Source organism: Miniopterus natalensis, chromosome 13 (genome assembly GCF_054644295.1).
Source record: "Miniopterus natalensis isolate mMinNat1 chromosome 13, mMinNat1.hap1, whole genome shotgun sequence".
Classification (NCBI taxonomy): domain Eukaryota; kingdom Metazoa; phylum Chordata; class Mammalia; order Chiroptera; family Miniopteridae; genus Miniopterus; species Miniopterus natalensis.
In genome coordinates, this window is record NC_142093.1 from 38,515,811 (window position 1) to 38,539,027 (window position 23,217).

At 42.9% G+C, this 23,217-nt stretch overlaps 1 protein-coding gene across 1 annotated transcript in view; it reads left to right on the forward strand.

Moving 5' to 3' along the window:
• The first annotated feature begins 411 nt into the window (after positions 1 to 411).
• The window catches only part of ANXA4 (annexin A4), a 50,857-nt gene continuing 28,051 nt past the window's right edge, over positions 412 to 23,217 (forward strand). Inside the window, exons 1-2 of the mRNA XM_087823608.1 lie at positions 412 to 589; positions 18,941 to 18,987. Coding sequence (XP_087679734.1) covers positions 18,985 to 18,987 — 3 coding nt within the window. The 5' untranslated portion in view covers positions 412 to 589; positions 18,941 to 18,984. The remainder of the gene's footprint in view (positions 590 to 18,940; positions 18,988 to 23,217) is intronic.

Sequence of the window (23,217 nt, forward strand, 5' to 3'; positions counted from 1 at the left end):
GAAGGGAAATGGTTTGACTTTCCACTTTCCCAGCCACGGGCTCGGCGTGAGCCCTGCGGCGGCGGAGAAAGTTCGGTTTCTCGAGGAAAACGCTTTGACTCGAGGCGGGACTCCCGGCTCCAGGGCGGAGCGGGGCGCGGCGGCGATCGGGGTGCGGCCCGGGGGCTCACGGAGGGCGTGGGGGCGCCCGGGGACCGGGGGCGGCGGGGGTCGGGGAGCGGGGCTGGGGGCTCGCGGAGGGCGTGGGGGCGCCCGGGGACCGGAGGCGCGGAGGGTACAGGGCAGGAGGGGCCGGGGGGGCCGGGCGATCGGGCCGCGGGGGGAGCGAGACCGGCCGCCGCGGGGAAGCAGCCGGCGCTCCGTGCAGACCCCGGCCCGGGGGCGGGGCGGCCCCAGTCCCCATTCCAGGTGCGCTTCGCGCGGGGCGGCTTTCCGGCTTCCTGGGCCGAGGAACGACCAGGAACTCAGGCGCAGTCTCCACCCCGAAGCGGGGCGGGTCCGCCGGGGATAAGAGCCGCGGCGCAGCCCCGACGAGGGTGTGACCTCCGCCGCCGCTGAGGACGAGCGCAGCCCCGTCTCCGCACGATCGGTAAGGGCCCCGGGCCGCGGGTCCCGCGCTCAGGGACGGGGCCGGCCGGGCCCGCCGCGCCCCGCCCCGCCCCGGAGGGGTTCCCTTCGCCGGCCTGCGCGCGGCCGGCTCCCGCGGCGGGGGTGGAGCGGGAGGCCGCGGCCGCCGGGACTCGCTCGGTGCGCGCGAGGCGGATGGGTGCGGCCTTTATGCGGAGGGACCTGCGCTCCGGCTTGTCCCGCTCCGGACGCCAGTCAGAGGCCGCAGCTGTTATTTACTGAGTTCAGGCGCCAGGCGCTGCGCTGGGCATTAAGAACAAAGTATTCAGTTCATATTCCTTGGAGCTGCCCAGCACCCAGGCTTTACTTTTTTATTATTTCCTTGATCCCTTTAAGAACCTTTCTTCTCCTTTCTTACCCTTTCTCTCCTTCGTGTGTATCTAATGCCCTCAGCACAATGCCTGGCACCTGGGATTCTGTAATAATAATAATAATAATACTTATTATTGTTGAATCTGTAATTATTATGAGACCCATGACTTGAATCTGTCAGTGGCTCAGTTTCACTATTTTGTCATGGCTTTGAGACTTTAGAACCAAAAAGTTATTTGCTTTTCAACTATCTCCCCAACTTTTGTGGGAAGAATGGATAGGATCCCCTCCTCTAAAGGATCCACACCATAGTCCATCGATTCTAGAAACTTCCACCTCCTCCTTACATTGCAAGGAACTCCATTGATAGCCAAGCCAGGGACTTCTCAGATGATACAGAGGTGGAAGAGCAAGCAGGAGAGGAAGGGGACAGGATTTAGAAAATGGGTAACCATAGCCACTGAAGACCTGCTTGCTCCCCAGAGCCCTGTCTGGCCAAATCCCCTACATTCATCTTAGGTCAGATTTTTATTTCTTTGGAGACATACACACATACACACACATAGACACTGGCAGGCATAAACACACAACTACTGAACAAGGGTGTCTATGAATTTACCTCCTAGATGTTTTTGCCTTTGTTAGGGATAATTTTTCTCTGAAAGCAATTTTAAGCAATCATGTGGGATCACACCAGCTCTCAGCATCTAAAGACTGAGCCTCCTAGACATCCCCAGACTCATGTTTTATGGCCCATTTCTTTGGTATGTCTAGTCACTAATTCGTTTTCCCCATCTTGCTCATCTGATTGTAAACTAAGCCTACTCCTCTCCAAGGGAGATGGAGGTGAGTGGCAGGCACTGGGGATGGTAGGTGGTATGCCAGGGAGTACCTAAAGCTTCAGAATAAATTGGGAAGGGGTCAGTTTTTCTTGGGTGTCAATTTTACCGAAATATTTGAGGATAAATACACTTTTTATACAGCCACAGGTAAATTTTGGAGTAGAATTCAAAGTTTAGATATCTTTTTAATATAAAATTAAAAAACGTCAAAAATTTTTGCATGGGCTTTTGAGCTGTGATTTGGCTCAAATCTAGCCCTTGAGGGTTTGCTTTCATTGTAATTAGGGCTACTTATGTAGGCAGTTTAATAGGAGCTCCAGTGTCTTCCCTGGAGGGACTTTGAATAAGTTATCCTAGGTTACTCATTTTAATCTTTATTTTAACCTGAGGTGGGGTTGTTAACCTGGTTTTACAGATGAAGATCCCAAGGCTCCAAGTTGTGATGCCTGGTTGGGAGTCAGACGACTGTAAACAGATTTAGTCTCTCTGCTCCATCAGTGCTTGGTTCATAGTGATTTGAGGTTTGGATTCGTGGCTTTCTGGCTTATTAGCTAATCTTGACCAAATATTTTTATCTTCCTTTTTAACTTTCTTCTCGTCAACCTTTTCTTGAGATATGGTTAAAAGAACTGGAATTGTTTCCACTAAAGAGGGTAGATTGAGGTGGGTGTGGGGATACATGTTAATGGCCCTAAATGCTTGAGGGACTGGCATGTGGATGAGGGAATCAACTCACTCTGTGTGGCTCTGGGCAAAGCTGGGTAGGAGTTTTTTTGGATGGTAGCTCCTGGTTAAATTTAAGGAAGTGTCTTTTGAAACCCATAGGCTGGGTGAGCTTGGAGTTGACAAGAGCTCCCTCACCAGAGGTATCTAGGCTGAAGTATCCACAGCCCCTTTCTGATGGAGCTGTGAAGGGTAGAAGGCTAAACTAAGACGACTTCTAGAGCCGTTTCCAAACTGCAGGTACATCCCCCGGGAAGCTTGCACAACATGCAGATTTTTACCCCACTCCTAAAAATTCATATCTAGTATAACAGGGTGGGACCCGGAAATCTGCGTATTTAAGAGGCTTCCTGGGTGATTGTAATTCAGGTGTTTCTTGGACCTTGCTTTGACGAATAAAGCTTTACAAACAAACACTTATATGAATATGTGCATGCTTGCTAAGTAAAGCATTAACAAAAACTTATAGGCCTGCCATTATGCTATAAACTCTAGGTAATGTGGCAAATGCTGAAATTGTCCCCATTCTCAACCTTTTTATTTTACGTATCACATCAAATTCACCCCATAGACCAATATGGATCTCCAACAAAAGGGGGCTTTTTTGTTTATTTTTAAATGTAATTGAAACCAAGATGGATTATTATATTAAGATAAATTTTCCTAAGATAAATAAGTACTAGGGATGTAATGTACACTATGATGAAGATTGTTAACACTGCTATATGATAAATAAGACAGATGTTAAGAGAGTAAATCCTGAGTTCTTTTCACAAGGAAAAAAATATTGTTTCTCTTCTCCTTTTCTTTTTATTATACCTATGAAATGATGAGTATTCGTAGAACCTATTGTGGTAAACAGTTCACAGCATATGTAAACCAAACAAATAAAAATGAAGTTTAATTTCCCAAGGAATGTAGGATTTCTATTTAAGGCCCGTTCTTGGTTTTACAGGAGTAACTTGTTGGTGTTCAGTTGTGTTTGAACTGGACTGAGAGCTTTTGCTATGGGAACTTGAACTACCACCTCTGAAGAATTCTTTTCAAAGGTTCAAGATGTTTGAGGTCAGGAAATTGCCATATTGCTACTTGGTCTAGATTGATAGACATGAAAACCGTAGTGAATATTTTATCTGTAATCAGCAGCAGAGATAAATTGCCGCTAAAGGCCAGACTGTAAGTTACTCTGGAAAAGACCTTTTAACTTTCTGCCTCAACACCAGTAGCCCTTTAAGGCCTGGATATAATGCAGCATGAGCAGCCTGACTTATAACAGAGCAGAAGGTCCTACAAATGACCAAAGAATCATTATGGATTCGAAACTCTGGTTTAGGGGCACTCACCTCCCCCCCTTCCAAGAGGTAACAGTAAGTTGTTATCAGAAGCTAATGTAGAGCAGCCCTGTGGTGAGTGGGAGCAAGGTCCCTGACTTAATGTGTAATTGAGCCATCTTCCCTGAGGAGGTCCATTGTAGGTTCAAGCCCTGTGGTGTAATCAGCCCCAAGCATCCTCCTTCTCACTCCTCCAGGGGGCTCAGGAAGGATTTTCTGGGCCCTGCTTATCTTCACCTTCTGCTACTGTTGCTTTTTGATGCTGTATAAGGACCTATTGACTCAGTGGTTCTTATCTATTTTAGAATCACAGACCCTTTTGAGAATCTGATTAAAGCCATGGATATTGTCTAGAGAAGAACAAACACACGTTTCACATTTTTCATACAGTTTCAAAGGGTTTATGGGCACCTTTCTAAACCCAATCATGGACACGTAGCAGGTATGTAGGCATCCTGTTAAGAATTGCCCTGGACTGCTCAGTCTGTGGGCTGCAGTATTGATGGCTGCCACCTTTATGACATCACAGATGACATCAGCGGATCAACAGTGCTTCACTGGAGTACCCAGCTAGTTAAGAACTGCAAAAGAAAATATTTCAATTAAAGATCATTGATATCAACTTTTTGGCTAAGATCAAGCATAAAGATCATTTGATAACAAAACAAAAAAAAGCTCTGAAATTGGGCAATGTTTGTAAAAAAAAAAAAGCATTTATCTTTGTTCTAGCAATTTGAATTCTAGGAATTTATTCCAAAGGTGTACTTGAACATGTGTGTAAAGACGTGTACAAGGTTACATGCATTGCAGCCTTGTTTATAGCAGCAAAAGGTTATAAATGGCCTAAATACTTATCAATAAGAGAATGATTAAATTATGGAATATCCATGCAGTGCAATATTATGCAGCTCTTAAAAAGTAATGCACATTGCCCTGGCAGGGTGGCTCGGTTGGAGTGTCGTCCTCACACATCAATAGGTTGCGAGTTCAATTTCCAGTCAGGGCAATACCTAAGTTTCGGGTTTGACCCCTGGTTGGGATGCATACGATCGATGTTTCTCTCTCACATGGATGTTTCTTTCTCTCTCTCTCCCTTCTCTCTCTAAAAAAGAAAAAAATCAATGAAAACATCCTCGGGCGAGGATTGGAAAAAAGTAATACAGATTGATAGGAATTAGATACAAGATGATATCAAAGATTCCTTTTTTCCTTAAAAAAGCAAAATATAGATTTTCATTATATGTTACCATTTTTGTAGATAAGAAGGCTAGAGGCCATCTATATTCTTACATGGTTGTGAATGCATTAAGTACTTCTGAAAGGATACACAAGAAGAGTTACCAATACCACCTCCCCATTTTTACATTGTAAAGAGGAAGAATGAAACAGAGATGAAGAATGTATAATTGTCAAATTTCCCAGCTTCAGAATTAATATAAGATCATAAACTTTCTTATTTGAATACAAAGAGCCAACACGCAGTTATGCTTCAGCATCTGCTCTACCACTGATGTGTCCACCCCAGGACGCCTTGGCTGGTTTGGGGGGTGAACAGTGTCAGTAATAGGCCCACCTTATGGTTCTTCAACTCAGGGGTAGGCTGGGCTGGGGTTTTCTTTATGGATCCCCACATTCATCATATAGAGCTGATGGAGAGATATGAACCCCCCCACACACACACCCCATCTGCCTTAAGTTAGTTTCAGTTCCTCTCAGCGCCTGACATTGTCTCATGTCAGTCCTAGTCTTTTCGGTTTTGCCTTGGCTTTCTTCCTTCGCCTTCCCATGCCTTCATGAGGTTTTTAGTGAAAACTTGGGAGAGGCTGCACCAGAAATAGCAAGTTCCTTATGTGAATCAGAAATGCCCTGTGGAAGATTTTTCACAGTTCTGTTTTTGTGTTCTGCCAGAGTCAACTTGGGTTCTGGAAAGGTTTAGGAATAGAACCCTGCCCTGGCCCACGGAAGGAGTGGCTGAACCAGGGGCAAGGGGAGTTGCCCACAAAGCTAGAATATTTACAGGGCACTGGAGGCATCAGGATAAAATGGAACACTTGAGAGCAGTGTTTATTCTCAGCTCACTTCCAGATCTCCAAGGCTGAGCCCGAGTGAGTCTACGAAGGAAAACTCAGCTGCTTTTCCCATTCACCTGGGCAGTTTTTCATTGCTCGTGGGCAAACAGAAGTGGTGATGTTGGTAGGGAAATGACTGGACTGCATAATACCTGTTTTCCTACTCACAGGCAAATAAGACCTAGCAGGACAAGAGGAAGCCTGGCTGCATGTCTGGCTTTCTCACTGACTCACTGCAAATCCTTTCCCTCCTCTACAGTAGCCCCTCCCTTATCCACGGGGGATACATTCCAAGATCCCCAGTGGATGCTTGAAACTGCAGATAGTACTGAACCTGATGCATACTGGTTTTTCCTATAAAGTTTAATTTGTAAATTAGGCGCAGTAAGAGATTAACAATGACTAATAATAGATTATAACAACATACTGTAATAAAAGTTATATGAATGTTCTCTCTCTCTCTCATCACCGAGATAGCAACTAAGTGACTAGCAGGCAGGTGGTGTATACAGCATGGATATTCTGGACATAAGGGTGGTTCATGTCCTGAGTGGAACAGAATAGGACGGTGAGAGATTTCATTATGCTACTCAGAACAGCACAAAATTTAAAACTTATGAATTGTTTATTTCTGGAATTTTCCACTCAATATTTGTGGACTGTAGTTGACCATAAATAATTGAAACCACAGAAACTGAAACCGCGGATAAGAGAAGATGACTGTACTTTAGTTTTCTATTTGGGTCCAGTCTGTCCATTCCTTTACTGCTTCATAAGGATTTTGTAAAGAAAGATGAGTGGATTTTAGTTTCTTTGGGAAAGATTATAAGAGAAAGACCAGATGCTAGATTTGAGGTTCTTTTTTCTCATGAGGCACTCCTCTTGTTTTATCCCTAAGACTTCTGATTGCTGAGACAAGAGAAGCTATCAAGAGTACTAGGTCAACCTTGGGATTTGGGCCTTCAGGATATGGCGCCTATAATTTGTGATTCATAAGGAGAGGCCAGAGGTGACACAAGTGCAGTTGGACCTATGGTAATAGAACAGACAAGTACTGGAGACCAATGCCAGTAGCTTGTGATCAACTGGTTGGGGTTCCTGCATCAGATTTTTTTAAATCCTCACCTGAGGATATTTTTTCCATTGCTTTTCAGAGAGAGTGGAAGGGAGAGAGAGAGAAACATTGATATGAGAGAGACACATCAATTGGTTGCCTCCCTTATGCCCTCCAATCAGGGCTGGGGATCGAGCCTGCAACCAAGGTACATGCTCTTGGCTGGAATCGAACCTGAGACCCTTCAGACTACAAGCCAGTACTCTAACCACTGAGCCAAACCAACTAGGGCTGCATTAGATTCTTACTTGTCTAGAATAGTGTACTTACGGTATTTCTGAAGGAGGAACATGGAATTTAAATGACCTTTGATTCTAAAGTAACTCTGGAAATTAATTAGGAAACAAGATAAAACTTGTGGCAAAGCCTAACTATGCTGGACAGATTTTTTTTTTTTGAATAATTGTTATACCTGAGCACATATGATTTTAACCAGGATGCTGTGCAAAAGCTATATGGATTTTTAGAGTCTCCACTGAGTTTGATTTTGCCTTAGAGTGGATATTGCTAAATGAAGGGTAACAGCAGCATCCTTCCCTTGAGAGGCCACAGTCAGCCTACAAAGCTGAGACCTTGGCCTCTTAGTCTATATATATATATATATATATATATATATATATATATATATATATATGTATATATACACACACACACACATATATATACATATATATGTATAATATTTTATTGAGGTATAATTCACATATAATAAAATGCACAGATTTTAAGTGGTTAGCTTTTTTAAAATATGTTTTTATTGACTTCAGAGAGGGAGAGGGAGAGAGAGATAGAAACATCAATGATGAGAGAGAGTCATTGATCAGCAGCTCCTACATGACCCCACCCCCACCCCACTGGGGTTTGAGCCCGAAACCTGGGCATGTGCCCTGACCGGGAATTGAACCATAACCTCCTGGATCATGGGTCCAGGCTCAACCACTGAGCCACACCTGAAGCTTAAGTGGTTAGTTTTATAAGGGTTTTTAAAAGGAGTTCACATTTTTTAAAGATTGCTTTTAAAAATTGTGGTAAAATACACAAAAGATAAAATTTACCATCTTAACTATTTTTTCTTTTTTTTAAAGAGGGAGAGAGGGAGAAAGAGAGAGAGAACGCAAAACATCTATGTAAGAGAAATACACCCATCGGTTGCCTCCCATACACACCCGGATCAGAGATTAACCCACAACCTAGGAATGTGCCCTGACCGGGAATCAAACCCTCAACCAACTGAGCCACATCAGCCAGGGCCACCATCTTGACTATTTTTAAGTGTACAGTTAATTATTTTTAAGTATATTTACATTGTTGTGCAACCATCACCAACATCCATCCTCAGAACTCTTTTTATCTTACAAAACTGAAACTCTACCTGCTAAACTATAACTCCTGATTAGCTCCTTCTTTCACCCCCTACTTTCTTTTTTTTTAATATATCTTTATTGATTTCAGAGAGAGGAAAGGAGAGGGGGAGAAAGAGAGAAGCATCAATGATGAGAGAGTCATTGATCAGCTGCCTCCTGCACGCCCCTGACTGGGGATCGAGCCCGCAACCCGGGCATGTGCCCTGACCAGGAATCGAACCCTGATCACCTAGATCCTAGGTTGACGCTCAACCACTGAGCCACGCCCGGCCAGGCACCCCCCACTTTCTGTTTTATGAATTTGGTCACTCTAATTACCTCATATAAATGGAATTATACAGTATTTGTCCTTTTGTACCCAACTTATTTCACTTAGCATCATGTCGAGGTTCATCCATGTTGTAGCATGTGTCAAATGTCCTTCCTTTTTAAAGCCGACTAATATGTCATTGCATGTATGTACCACACTTTGTTTATCCATAAATTCATCAATTGGCACATGGGTTGCTTCCACCTCCTGGCTATTGCGAGTAATGCTGTTATGAACGTGGGTATACAGATATCTCTGAGTCCCTGCTTTCAGCTCTTGAAAGACTATTTATATCCAGAAGTGTATATACCTAGAATATATACCCAGAAGTGGAATTGCTGGATCATATAGTAATTATTCTATTTTTAACTTTTTGAGGAACCACCATGCTGTTTTCCACAGTGGCTCTACCATTATACATCCACCAGCAGTACACAAGGGTTCCAGTTTCTCCACATCTTCACTAGCACTTGTTATTTCCTGTTTTGTTTTGTTTTGTTTTGTTTTATAGAAGCCATCCTAACGGGTATGAGGTGAGTTCAGTGTACATCTTGATACCACTACCCCAGTGAAGATAAGGAACATTTTCATTATTCTCTAAAGTTCCTTCTCTTTCACTCCTCTGTAGTTAGTAGCCCCTCTGCCTCACCCCCACCCCCCATCCCAAGCCCCAGGCAATCACTTTTGTGCTTTTTAGTAGTATATATAAGCTTTGCTTGTTCTAGAATTTCATATAAAACTTTGTTTGGCTTCATTCATTCAGAATAATGTTTATTGATCAATATTGTCTTCTATGGCTAGTGCTTCTTTGAGGCTTCAGAAATCCCTGCCTACCTCAAGGTAGAGAATGTAATAAACCCCAGCGTGGCTGGAGTAATCGAAACTGTGCTAATGTTTCTTTAGCAAATACCATGGGGCTCAGAAACAGGGTGAGAGGAGGAGACTGTGGGCAGGGCTGAGAAGGGCTGTGGGGGAGAGGACCCTTCGTGGAGACCAGGCCTTCAGCAAGCCCAAGGAGCCAAGGCGATGAAAACTGGTCCTGTGGCTGAAGGAGCAGCTAGTTTAGTTAGTCAGGTATTTCTTACATGTGCACTGTGTGCAAGGCCATGTTAAGAATAAGAAGGAGGCCTTAGCCAGTTTGGCTCAATGGTTAGAGTGATGGCCCGAGGACTGAAGGGTCCCGGGTTCGATTCTGGTCAACGGCATGTACCTCGGTTACTGGCTCAATCCCCGGCCCCGGTCGGCAAGCAAGCGGGAGGCAACGAATCTGTGTGTCTCTCTCACATCTTTGTTTCTCTCTCTACTCCCCTTCACTCTCTCTGAAAAGCAATGAAAAAAATATCCTTGGGTGAGGATAATAATAATAATAATAATCAGAAGCAGGAAAGTTGGGAGCCCAGGAAGGGAATCTGGTGAACCGAATCCACGGAAATCCTTCAGAAATCCCTGCCTACCTCAAGGTAGAGAATGTAATAAACCCCAGCGTGGCTGGAGTAATCGAAACTGTGCTAATGTTTCTTTAGCAAATACCATGGGGTGCTGTCTCAGAATTCAGGCAACTGTGAGGATAGTGATTTTATCAGAGCACACACACACACACACACACAGCCTCATTGATTTGGTGGCCAAAAAAACCATAGGGAAATCTGGTTTGACTTGTTGGTAGATGTGAAAGCCTGAACTCTGTACACCGCAGACGTTTTTAATATGGGTAGAGTTGATAACCCACACCTTAGCTCACTGAACAGCTCACTAGAACATAAAGATCTGGCAGATACTTGGAGAGCAGAGTAATAAAAAGAATAGCTAACATTTGTTGAGTATGTAATGTGTGATTTTTCTAATTACTTCCTGTGATATAATAACTTGATGAATCTTTGCAACAACCCTATAAAGTATTGCTGTTAATTCTATGTGACCAATGAGGAAATTGAAATACAGAGAAATAATAGCTTGCCCAAATCATAAGCTAGGAAGTGAGTGAGTGACAAGAGATTTATAAACCCAAGTGACTGGGCTCTGGACTCCAGCCACTCTGTTAGGAAGGATGGTGTGTGTGGTCTTTGAAGGAGGAGGCCCTGCCTGTCTGAATGGGCATCATGGGAAATTAGCAACTAGGCTGTGAAGCTGGCTCCACCAATCTCAGGTCAGGACCTTTGCACTGTTGTTTCTCATCAGAAGGATGGCATGGATTCTCCCAACCTGACGGATACCTGTGCTGTTCCTGATGCCAGCACCTGCCAGACCTCGGATCAGACGAGCGAACCCAACACGTTATTACCATTCACGTTACCCAGAAAGTGGTCTCACTACTTACCCGTAGGCAGGGCTGTTTCATGCCTACTAAATGAAGTGGTGGGCTGGGCACTCTCTCAAATCTCCTCTACCTCATAATCCAGCACTGGCAGAAATGAGCTCTTCCAGGGGGCAAGCATTCCCCCCCAATTTCTACTCCCTCTTTCTTTGTGCACTTACATCTCAGCCTTGGAATTGCTTTCGCACCTGTGATTAGCTTAGCATTTTGATCTTACTGTTACCAGAAAGGGGACCTGGCCCTGACCAGGTCTGCCTAGGGCCAGCCTGTAGTGTGTGGGTTCTTGACTTCGTGCAGGAAAAATTTCACAACACTATTCCAGGTGAATTTTAGTGGATGTTTATTAAAGCTGGGAACAGTGAAACAGGAAAGGGCTGGGGAAATGAGCCTAGGCTGGTCTGCTTTCTCTCACTAAGATGTCAGAGAAAAGGGGGCCTTGGGGACAGGTTCAGGGGGCTTCTCTGGGATGAACTGCTGCTGCCCATTGCCGCCTTGGTTGCAAGCCTTATGGAGTTTAAGAGATACATGCCTTGGGAAAAGAAGGGGGCAAGGGAATGGAGCTCCCATTCTCCTGGGAGGGAGAGTGCAAGCTGGATCCTTTGTCTTGAGGCTTTTATCTCTCTTTCTGGCAGGAATCTTTGGGGAGGTCTGGGGAGGGTTTCAACAGAATATTTATCAGTTTTCTAGGTGTACTCCTTTAGGGTCATGATCTTCACTGATTTGTTAGTGTCAGGGCAGGGGGTCCTTAGTCATTGCAACTGGTCCTGGTGTCCCCTACCTGGTTTTGCTGCTTTTCTGGGTCTGGGGTTGAAATACTACTGAGGCCTAGATGTTATTTCTAGGGAGGTGACCTTCTGTATCTGCTGTAAATTGCTCTGTCAGTTTGTTCAGCTGTCTCAGTTTCCCTGGCTTACTAGCCTATCTCATTATCAACTCTGAGATCAAAAGAATAGTTGTGTTTTAAGTCTGGAGGGGCACTGCCTCTAACAGCATAAGCAACTGCCACGTAGGGCTTGAGAAAATGTGTCATAGCTGTGCCGAACCCATAGCTTTGAATGAAAGCCCATAATGTTTTTGGTTCCTGGCAAAAGCAAGAAGAGCTATTTCTGGCATTTCTTCTTTCACTTGCTACTGATGCATACTGGATAATATTATTATAATATTAATGTGGCTAGCAATAGGGTAAAAATAATCAAAAGGGTTATTATTTTAAACCTCCTTCGACACTAGCTCCAGAACTCAGAACAAAGAATACAAGGCTGTTTTTCCTGATGCTGAGCCACTTAGTAGTGGCCAGGCCTGTCCCGTGGAGGAGTGAGCCCCGTGATCAGAGGCGGAATGACTAAAGGCTGGGGATGACCATTCAGAAAGGTTGTAGAGAGTCCTTGCGATGGGAAGGAAGTCTGAGTCATCGCCAACAGCCTCCAGGATTTTTTTTAACAATAGGCCACTCTTGAACTAAGAAGACATATGGGATAATTTTCTGTATGAAGGGTATATAGGTGGAAATTGAAATGTGCCTTTTAGTGCCCAGAACGGTACCAGGCATGGGCAGACATTCAGATAATGTTTGTGGAATGAATGAACATGAAACACAGTAAAACTATCATATTAGTCTTAGGATTGTGAGTAACAATCAGCATTACCAGCATATCAGCTTCTTGTTTCTATGGTCTCTGGCCTGGGAGGAGGGGAATCCAGTTTGTCTGCAATTAAAAGGCAGACTAGTTCAGAAACCCAGACACCAACAAAAAACCAGCCCTCTAGAATTCCTGAGGTTTCCAGTTCACAGGTGGTACTAGGAGTCACTCAGATAACACAAGAAAACCACTTAATGAAAATTTCAAGCCCTAAACTATGCAAGCTGATTACAGTACCCAGAGAAACAAGGTAGGGAAGGTGTATATTTATGAAGTTTACTAGAATATGCTTTGACTTGTGCCCTACAGGAAGTTTCTGTCTGGGGAAACTAAGGTATTATGTGAAGTAGAAAGACCTTTAGCAAGGCAAGCATTGAACAAAGAATGCAGGATCCAACCAGTTCTCCCAGCAATCATTTAGGCCACCTCAGCACTCTTTATTTTTCTAATCTCAATGACGCCAGAGGTCATTGAGTAGATGAATGAAGATAATGCAGAGGAGTATTTAATAGATGTTTCTTCCATCCTTCCCCCTACCTTTAAGACAAAGGGATCATTGGAGTAGAGTGAAAACGTTAATAGCCTGGCATATGTGGGAATGCTAGAGAAGGAGTGGGGATATTCTAAATTATGTAAAATATATGTTTTAATATTATTTGCAGATCAAAATTATTATTACTATTGTCTCCCACACTGCTGTGAATAAGTGGCTGAAATTTGGACAAAAGTCTGTCAGTAAGTCCTGGCCGGTGTGGCTCAGTGGTAGAGTGCCCTCCCATGCACCAAAGTGTTTGAGGTTCAATTCCTGGTCAAGGGCACATACCTTGCAGGTTCGTTCCCTGCTCTGGTCAGAGCACGTGCGCGAGGCAACCAGTCAATGTGTCTCTCTCTTATCGGTTTCTCTCTCTCTCTTCCCCTCCGTCCCTTCTACTCTTCCACTCTCTAAAAATCAGTGGGAAAAATATCCTCAGGTGAAGATTAACAACAACAACAAAAAATTCGCCGGTAAATTACTTGCCAGGTGCTGGGTTGGAATAGATTATTTCCTAAGATTATTTAGGCAGGTTTCCAAATTTGTCTGCATTGATTTAGCTCACATACTCTGTCTTTGATTGAATGTTTGAACATTCTTATTTCTCTGGACTCATACCCCACCTCTGCAACTTCCTTTACTTTTATAAGGATCTTAAGTTCCAAGGAAAAAGAGTTGCTTTCATTTTCCTATGTCATAGACAGTTTTGAAAGCCTTAGTGTTTGGGTGGGCCAGTCATACCCTCCACAAATCTAGACTAGAAGTTTAAATTTGTCAGCCTGTGGGTTGTAAATTGAAACCATGTACCAAAGAAAAGTGGTGAATGACTCACTCACATGTGATCTGGGAGAGAGAGGGATTCAGTAAGATTGTGCCACAAGGACAGCAAATGCCTTTCATAATGACTGTTTTGGTTGCTTGTCCTGGGATGTGGGTCAATGTTATGAATCTGAATGGAGGCCACCAAGGTAAGTTGGGATCTCAGAGACAGTATCTGGTACCAGGGTGAATTCATCATGGTGCCAGATCGAGCAGGACCAGGGACATCGTATACATCAGCACACCAAGAAGGGGTTCAACTCTTAGGGATAGGTTTACATTTACAGGCTCACCACACACACACACACACACACACACACACACACACACACACAGAGGCATACATACACTCATGCATGCATTCACACACAAACACACACACTGCTAATTTATTTATTTACATTGGGAAATGTAATTGTTACTTAGACAAAAAACCTTATGCTCCAGTACTTTGTAGACAAGTACACATGGGAAGCCAAACTCTAGTCCAGAGGTTGCTTGGCAACCATGGGGTAGAACAAAGGGTTTTAGGTGGAGAAAACTCATCTTCATAGTGGGGAAATATCTGACCCTGGACCATTGGATCCTGGGGCCAAGCCCCTCTTTCCTTAGACAGGGCTTTGGATAATATTTCAGAGTAAGCCTCCCTGAGGATTTTGTGTGAAGCTTGCATTGCCAGTGGACACAATTTTTCTTTAAATACTCTAATACCTTTCGGTAAGTTGGCTTCAGCTCAGGAGTTGTTCTTTCTCATTGAAATGCATCTGTATATCTTTGTTTTGATGGTTATTTGCTGATTTTACTAGTCTAGTGCTCAGGGAACAATCTAATTTGCCTGCTTTCCAAATTTGGGGTATGTGGGAAGGAATGCACCACATGGCTGTCTCCATGTATGGCTTGCTGAAGTATACTTGAGATCAGACGTCCTTGTTCCACATACGTGCAGTCTGCCAGAAGGACATAAGAAACTTTCTACGTGAGTCAGCACCTAGCTTTCAATTTCTGGCAGTGATACAAAAGAGCAATTTGTGGGATGGTGTAGTAATTATCCTTCTAGACATTCAACCTGAAAACAATATGGATGTGCTCTCAACATACCTAATTTTTCTTTATGAATCCATCATAAATTATTTCCGCAAATTTTTGTAATCTTACCTGAAATAGGTTGAAATTATTTACAATGTATTATTCCCTTATGTAACTGCTATTGGAATAGGTTTCTTATGTTTAGTTCCTAGCTTTCTTTCAGTTGCTCTAAGACTGTGTCTTAAAATCTTCAGGAGCTGAACCATGAGCCCTCCTTGCAAGATTCCATCTTATAAGGAAGTTACAATTCCCCACCCACATACTGCCAAACATTTAGGTTTTTTTAGATGTCACAAACATATCCCTTCAGTCTTCATCTATCCATTTTGAAGATTCCTGATAGTTTTAGGGTCGTTTGAACCACACCCGGTCCTGAGTGTGTTTGTGTTTTACAAGTGTCAAAGCTGAGCCACAGTTGTTAAATATTTTGCTCCACCTGTGAGCAGCAAAGGAGTTTTTCAAACCCCGACAACAAGTTTGAGTCATTGTGAATTTGGTCATGTTTTGTTTTTGGAATTGTAGGCTGGCCTTCGGAGAGAAAGAATGAATGAATCAAGGAAACTGAGGCAGAAAAGGATTCCTGTTAGGAATCCTTGGCTCTGCAGGGTGATGGGAAATGTGGGAAAACTTCTAAGTGGAGTTTCCTGGGGAGAAGAGCCTTTCACCTTTGGGGGCTGATCATTTTGTGCAGTTAAGAGGCCTACAGCAATTCTGTATTGGGGGAGGGGTGTGTGGGGTTCCTTCCCCTCTTTCCACTCCTCCTCCATCCTTGCCAAGAGTTACTGAGACTTTGCTGGGTGCCAGACTGTGCTCGTAAGCATTTGTATGGATTATCTGATATTTAATGAAAGAACCAAGGAGTACCATTTTCTACATTCATTTCTCTAATCTATCTTAGAAACTACTTTGGTTCTAGTAAATAATAAATACAAAACAGCTGCTTTTATATAAATGGGCTTATGCTGTGTGCTGTCCAAGTTTCAAAATAAAATATCTGGCTAAAAGTACTCTGTGTTCAAGTGTGATACATTTTTCCCTTTAGTGAAATATTTCTACTCATTGAATAATAGCTCAGTTATTTTGAGAAAGCTTTGCTCAAACAGTTTTTCCACTTCTTGACGTGGTCCAAGGACTGAAAGTATTTGTGTTAAAGGTGGGCTTTTGTGGGAGGCATCCCCCTTCCCTGCCCTTTCACTCATTGTCATTTAGTTCAAAACTGCTTGGAAGCAAAGGGAGGGCCCTTGCTCCTAAAAGTTGTGTCTTCCAGATTGTCATTCAATCAGCAGCAATTCAATTCAATTCACATATTGTATTAACGATGAATATGGGAGCATTTTAATAATTTATATGATGTGAAACAGGGCCTCTAGATGAAGGAATGGCTAAGGCCCATGAAAGCCTCAAAAAGCCCTGCTCTTGGCTTACCTTGGCACATTCTGGGCAGATGTGAAAGAGGCACCCCTTCCTGCCTCCACAGAGGGTCTTGGCCCTACTCCATCCCCATCTCATGCCACTCTGGCCCTTTGTTCTTGATGCTTTTGCCCATCCCACTAAGTATATTCTTGCCTCAGGACCTTTGCACTAACTCCTCCCTCTGCCTGAGGTAGTTCTCCAGAACTTCGAATGACTAGCCCCTTCTTGTCAAGGCTTAGCTTGATGCTATCTCCTTGAGAGAGCTGTCCAGTCCAGCTCCTTCCCAGTAACCTGATCACACTGTCCTCCAAACCAAGGTTCAGCAAGCTTTTTCTGTGAAGGGCCAGATATTAAATATTTTCAGCTTTATGAGCATCACAGTCTCTGTCACAACTACTCAGTTCAGCTGTTGTAGTCGGAAAGCAGCCATAGACTATATGTAAACCAATGGATGTGACTGTGTTTGTTTATGAACACTGAAATTTGAATTCCATATAATTTTCATATGTCATGAAATATTCTTTTGATTTTTTTAATCAGCTACTGAAAATGTAAAAACCATCCTTTGTTTGTAGGCCATACAAAAACAGGACTTGAACCAGGAGCTGCTCCCTGCTCCATACCATGATCCTGTTGTATTTTCAATGTACTGGTATCTGAAATGATCTTGTTTACTTGTTTGTTTGTTGTCTATCTTCCTGCCACACTGTGAGCTCTTTGAAGGCAGGTTCTTTGTCGTATGCACTCCATTATCTCTATCAACTAGAACAGTGCCTGGAATGTGAAGGTGATAGGATAGATAAATTGATGTATTTCCGGAGCTGCTAAATCCAACAGAGTCCTCCTTCCACATCTCTTATGTCTGTCTTCTTCCAGGTGCCACCCTCCCCCCCCAGGTCTTCGCCTCTGTCTGTCTGTCCCTGTAGTAGTATCTCAAGCCTTCCTGACCTCTTGTCTCCCTCCAGGCTACTCTATAGTATAGTCCTAGTATAGTCTTTTGCTAAATAAAGTGTGTCTCTTACTATATCATTTCTCTGCGAAAACTGAAACCTTTTCACAATTTTCCCGTTACCTGCAGTATGAAGTCCAGCTCCTCAGATGGGCCTTACTAATCAGTTCCCTGCCTGCTTTTCCAGTCTTATTCCTGAGCCTTCCCTGGATTGAGCCCTCTGCTCCAGCAGCCTCAGCTCCTCACTGTCCCAAAGCCACTGCTCGTTCCCACCTTTGCTCAGGCTGTGCCCCAGAACCTGTTAGCATTCCCCTCAGGCAGCACCCCCTGTGTGATATGAGGTGAGTCTGCAGTGAGGGATGGGAAACGGGGAGGATGGAGCTGAGCCTCAGGGGAGCCGGGAGATGAAAAGCGAACGTGACCAAATGAGGCTTAATTGGTAATAAAGTGAGTTAAGGAAGATGTAGTTATTTGGGGGATACATGAAAAGTGCTGCTTGGTGGGATTGTCTGGGCCAGTGCTTTTCAAACCACTGTGCAGACACATAATTGAGGAATCTTGTTAAAATGCAGATTCTGGCCTTAGGCCTTGGGTAGGGTCTAAGATTTTACTTTTTTAACAAGCTCCCGGGTGATGCCCATGCATTGGCTCTAGGACAATTCTTTGAGTATCAAGAATCTAACAAAAGCTTAGGAAAGGAGCCTTTTCCATAGGACTTAGATATGGAAACAGGAAGTCAGCTGGCCTGCCCCTCAGAGGCCTGCCTGTATATCATGAGAACCCCCAAGAGTCCCAGCTGGCAATAAAGACATTTCTCGCGTTCTCAATGACCGAATAAATGCGTGATGATTTAAGTCTTCTTGGTGAAGGAGGAGTTGCTGAAGATAAATGACGGGTGTGTTAGGCTGCAGCTTAAAGGAAGAAGCACCTTTAAGTCCTGAGGTACTGGCAGTGAAAGTGGCTGTTGGGAAATGAAGAGTCTAATGTTTGGGCTGCTGCCTGTCATCACACATGCACACATATGCACATACATGTGCACATACATGCACACACACATACATGCATGCACTGGTGTAGGCTGGAGTGCCATATTTTTCCCTGAAACAGCTGGATTATCTCTTCTCTCCAAGGAGACACCTCTTCTGATCCACTAGAACGTACTGTTCAGAATCTAGGTTTTGCTGGAGTGCAAGTAATGTACTTCACTGTAACAAAACTATAGGAATCATTTCTGTAATGTGTATTTCCACACAGAAGAGCAAGTAGGAAAGTATTTTGCTGGTGTAATAAACTTGCCTGTTCAAACAGTTTCTTTTTAATTATTAGCTTGGCCCTTGTATCTTTAGCTAATCAATAGCTGGCCTTTTGATGAAATTGGATGTTGTTTCCCTATGGTTTAACTTTGTGAAAACTGTAAGTTATCCAGATCAATGGTTTTAATGACACTTCCCTCATCAATAATTTTTCCCTCTGCTTTCCCTCTCTCTTATCACAGAACTGCTTGGGTGACTGACCTCTGATCTTGACACAGTGATAGCCATGGTAAGTTGTGGAGCGCCTCACCCTACCTGGTGCCAGCCGCAGACAGGTACAGGATGCTTACTTAGTGACTGTGGCGTATACAGAGGGCTGTTTGCCCAACAGAGGGGACGGAGGAGGAAATGCAAAGGCAGTTTCTTTTTTTAAGAGCCATTTAATTTCTTTCAGGGGTGGTGAGTAACCTGACCCTGAAAATGAATCCTTCCAACATCCTGAAATACAGAAACAAGTTGTAGTTCATTAGAGAAAATTTAGGCAAAGAAAAAGGGAAAAGTGAAAGTCCTGTAGATTCTACCACCAGGAGATGAGTGCCGTCCGCATTTTGGTGGGACCCCATCGTTACAGACTCACCCAGAGGGATGCATGTAGCCACCTGGGCTTGTCATCTGCCTCCCGCTTTTGGCTGTGACTGGACTCCTTGGAGCCTGGTTATCTGATCTTTGAGACAGGCAGGGAATCGGATCCCTTTGAGAATTCCATAAAGTTCAATGTTCAGATGGAAACTGAGCCTCTTAGCTGCAAACATGGCTCTACCTGAGGCTGGCCATCTGCTCTCCTTGTCCCACCCAAATATGGTTTCTGAACAAGCAGGTGATTCTGATCCCTGCTGCTCTGGGACGGAATAATAGAAGTAGAACCTTATACCTGGAGAGAAACTAGAGATCCTGCCCGATCTAGACGCCTCCCTTTAGGAAGATGGACGTGTAAACTATCCTGAACAACTAGTAATACACTCTTAAATGTTTTTTACTTTAGACATTCTAGAATTTTCTTTGTCATCCCTGACAGTCAAAGTCCTATTCATGTCTGCTCCAAATCACTTATGCTTTCATTTAAAATTCATTCCTTCTTGATAGATTCTCCCTGTACATGGAGATCATTTATTCAGAAATGTTTACAGTGCTCTTACTTTGTGCCAGACATGGTACTTGGCTCAGGGGACTCAAAATTAATGGGACACTCTTCCTTAACACGTTCACAGCCTTCCTACAGTTGATGACTGTAATCAGGTGATCCTTTAACGTGCTTTCCACTGTAGGAAAATTACCTCAGTTGCTCTCATCTTTCTTCCTAGGGCCTGTTTACCTATCATGACTGTTACTTATTGAACAGATAAATTTTTATTTTATTTTATAAAATATGTTTTTATTGATTTCAGAGAGAGGAAGAGAAAGGGAGGGAGAGATAGAAACGTCCATGATGAGGGAGTCATTGATCAGCTGCTTCCTGCACGCCCCCGACTGGGGATCGAGCCCGAAACCTGAGGCATGTGCCCTGACCGGGAATTGAACCGTGACCTCCTGATTCATAGGTCAACACTCAACCGCTGAGCCACGCTGGCTGGGCAGGAAATGTTTAAAGGAAAGGAAAAACACACAATGGTCACAATACTGTAATTTTCAATTATTTTCCATTCTTTTATTTTACACCCTACTCACAAGTATCATGGTTTTTAAACAGTAGTAATAAGAGCATAAATAACAGTTAAGTATGTATTTACGCAAATCTTCGCTATGCTGACATGTTTATATTATATTTTGTAGCTTATTAAAATCATTTACTCTAGATGGTGAAAGTATGGACGTTTTCACTTTCTTCTTAAATTTTAAAAGTATTTTCCAAATCTTGACAATGATTATATGGTACGTTTCCAAAAGGAAAACCTGTTTTAAAAGCTATTGTACTCAAGTATTATTTTAAAATTTTATAGAGGTTTAATTTACGTATAGTGAAATGCAAAGCTCTTAAGATTACTGGTAGATGAGTTTTGACAACTATATGTACCATGTAATCTTCTCCTCTATCAAGATAGAACATTTCATCACTCCAGGATGTTCCTACTCTGCTCCTCAACCCAGAAATACAACCACTTTTCTGATTGTTATCACCATACATAGTGATTGTTTTGCCTCTATTAGAACATCCCATAAATGTAAACATAGACCATGTACTCTTTTGTGTCTGGCTTCTATTGCTGAGCATTATATTTTTTGAAATCCATCTATGTTGCTGTAAGCAGTTTGTTCCTCTATTGCTTTTTATTACTAATTAGTATTCCATTATATCATATTCCAATCTTTTTTACTTTTATCATCTTCATTATCATTTTAATAACTGAATAATATTCATTGATTATGCCATAACACCTATTCCTAGCTATTCATTTTTGTCATTCTTCCCCACATCCTTCCTGTCTCCTTTGCCTGCTGCCACAAGAAACTTTCCTGAGGTGGAATCCCCTGCCTTCCCAGAATGAATAATGGTACATTATGCCCTGGAATTTAATCAATATGGATAGTTTAGAGGTAACAGGAACAAATTTCCCAAGCTTATCTCTTTCCTGGAAAAATGAGTCACTGAGAATGCTAATTGATAAGCTGAGCCATGTTTGCAAATCTCTGTATTGATTCATCTTGTTAGATATTAATTTTCAGCCCTTAGTAGTGTCCCTCAGTAATGCATTTTTTACTTTAAAGTTGAATGTAGTGTTTGAGTACCATCCAAATTTTTTTCAACACTGGAGTTGCAAAAGAACCTTGTGAAACATTCAACTCAGGAAGCTGTCTTTTGGTAGGGCCAAGGGCTGAATTAGGCTATGTTGGAATTTTGATAGCAAATCACCAATATGCTTAATACTGACAATATATAATAGAAGGAAAGAAATGCCTGTATTAATTCCCTAGGGCTGCATAACAAAGTAGCTCAACCTGGGTGACTTAAAATAATAGAAATTTGTTTTCTCACAGTTCTGGAGCCCAGAAGTCCAAAATCAAGGATTGGCACAGCCACGATCCCTCTGAAACCTATGGGGTGGTTTGCTGGCAATCTTTTTTTTAAATCCTCACCTGAGGATATTTTTCCCATTGCTTTTCAGAGAGAGTGGAAAGGGATTGAGTTTGAAACTGAGGCCTGTGCCCTTGGCCAGAATTGAACCTGGGACTCTTCAGTTTGAGGACCAACGCTCTAACCACGGAGCCAACCAGCTAGGGCTGCTGACAATCTTTAGGTGTTCCTTGGCTTGCAGCTGCTTAACTCCTGTCTCTGCCTTAATCCTTATGTGTTGTCCTTCCTGTGTGTCTCTGTCTTCACATGCTGTTTTCTTGTAAGGACAACAGTCATATTGGATTAAGGAATCAACCTTCTCCAGTGTGACCTTATCTTAATTTAATTAATTACATCTACAATCGCCCTATTTCCAATAAGATCACATTCTGAAATACTGGGGCTTAGGACTTTAACATATTTTTTTGGTGGGGGGTACAATTCAACCCATAACAGTACCCAAGAAAGCTAATGTTATAGATTTCTACTTTCCTCTGTCAGTACATGAGGATAGTGACTAAGTAGCGGATGCTGACCATGTCTAGGAGGCAAAAGCCTGGTCTTCCAGCAGGTGAGGCCTCCGCTTTCTGGTACCTGAAGTCCTTGGATGGGCATGATGTGGGCCAGAGTGTCCCTGACAGGTCCAGACCAAGGGGAACTTGCTCATAGAGCTCAAGTCTGAGTTGCTAGAGAACTTCCTTAGGTATAAAAATCCTCCATGCCTTTAGATGGCCCATATTACATCGTTGGAGCAAATTAAATCATTAGAAAGCTTTAGATCTAGTCTACATGGTTTTTACCGCCTTGTACAAATGTTCTATTATGGATTTTTCTTTGGCATTATCCCATAGGCTTGCATTAGGGCTTTTAATAGAAATATATATAAGAATCTCACAACTATGTTTATTGTGGAGATGTTGTTGAGGTCATGTTGAATGGTGATGATGGCGATGATGATAGCCACTGAGGGTGAGTTTGTTTTTAGAGTTTACTGTTTGCTGGGTTCTGTGCTAAGTGCTTTGCTATATTTTCCTGTTTCATTATTACAACAACCCTGTGGGTTGATATCATTAATCTTAACATACAGGTGAGAAAAATGAAACTTCCCCTAGACCAAACGACTAGAAAGGAAGGTTTGAAGCCAAGATTCAAACATGGTCTATCCCACTCCAATTTCTGTGTTCCTTCGCACCAAGCTTTACTACCTCTCACTATAGCCTATAAAAAAATAAAATAGAACCACAATACCATTATCATACCTAAAAATGTTAACACTGATTCCTTAAGGTCATCAATATCATCAGTGTTCAAATTTCCAATTGTCTCATAAATGTCACATTTTTTTACGGTTTTATTCAGGATCCAAATAAAGCTCACCCATTATAATTATTGATATGCCTTTTTAAAAAA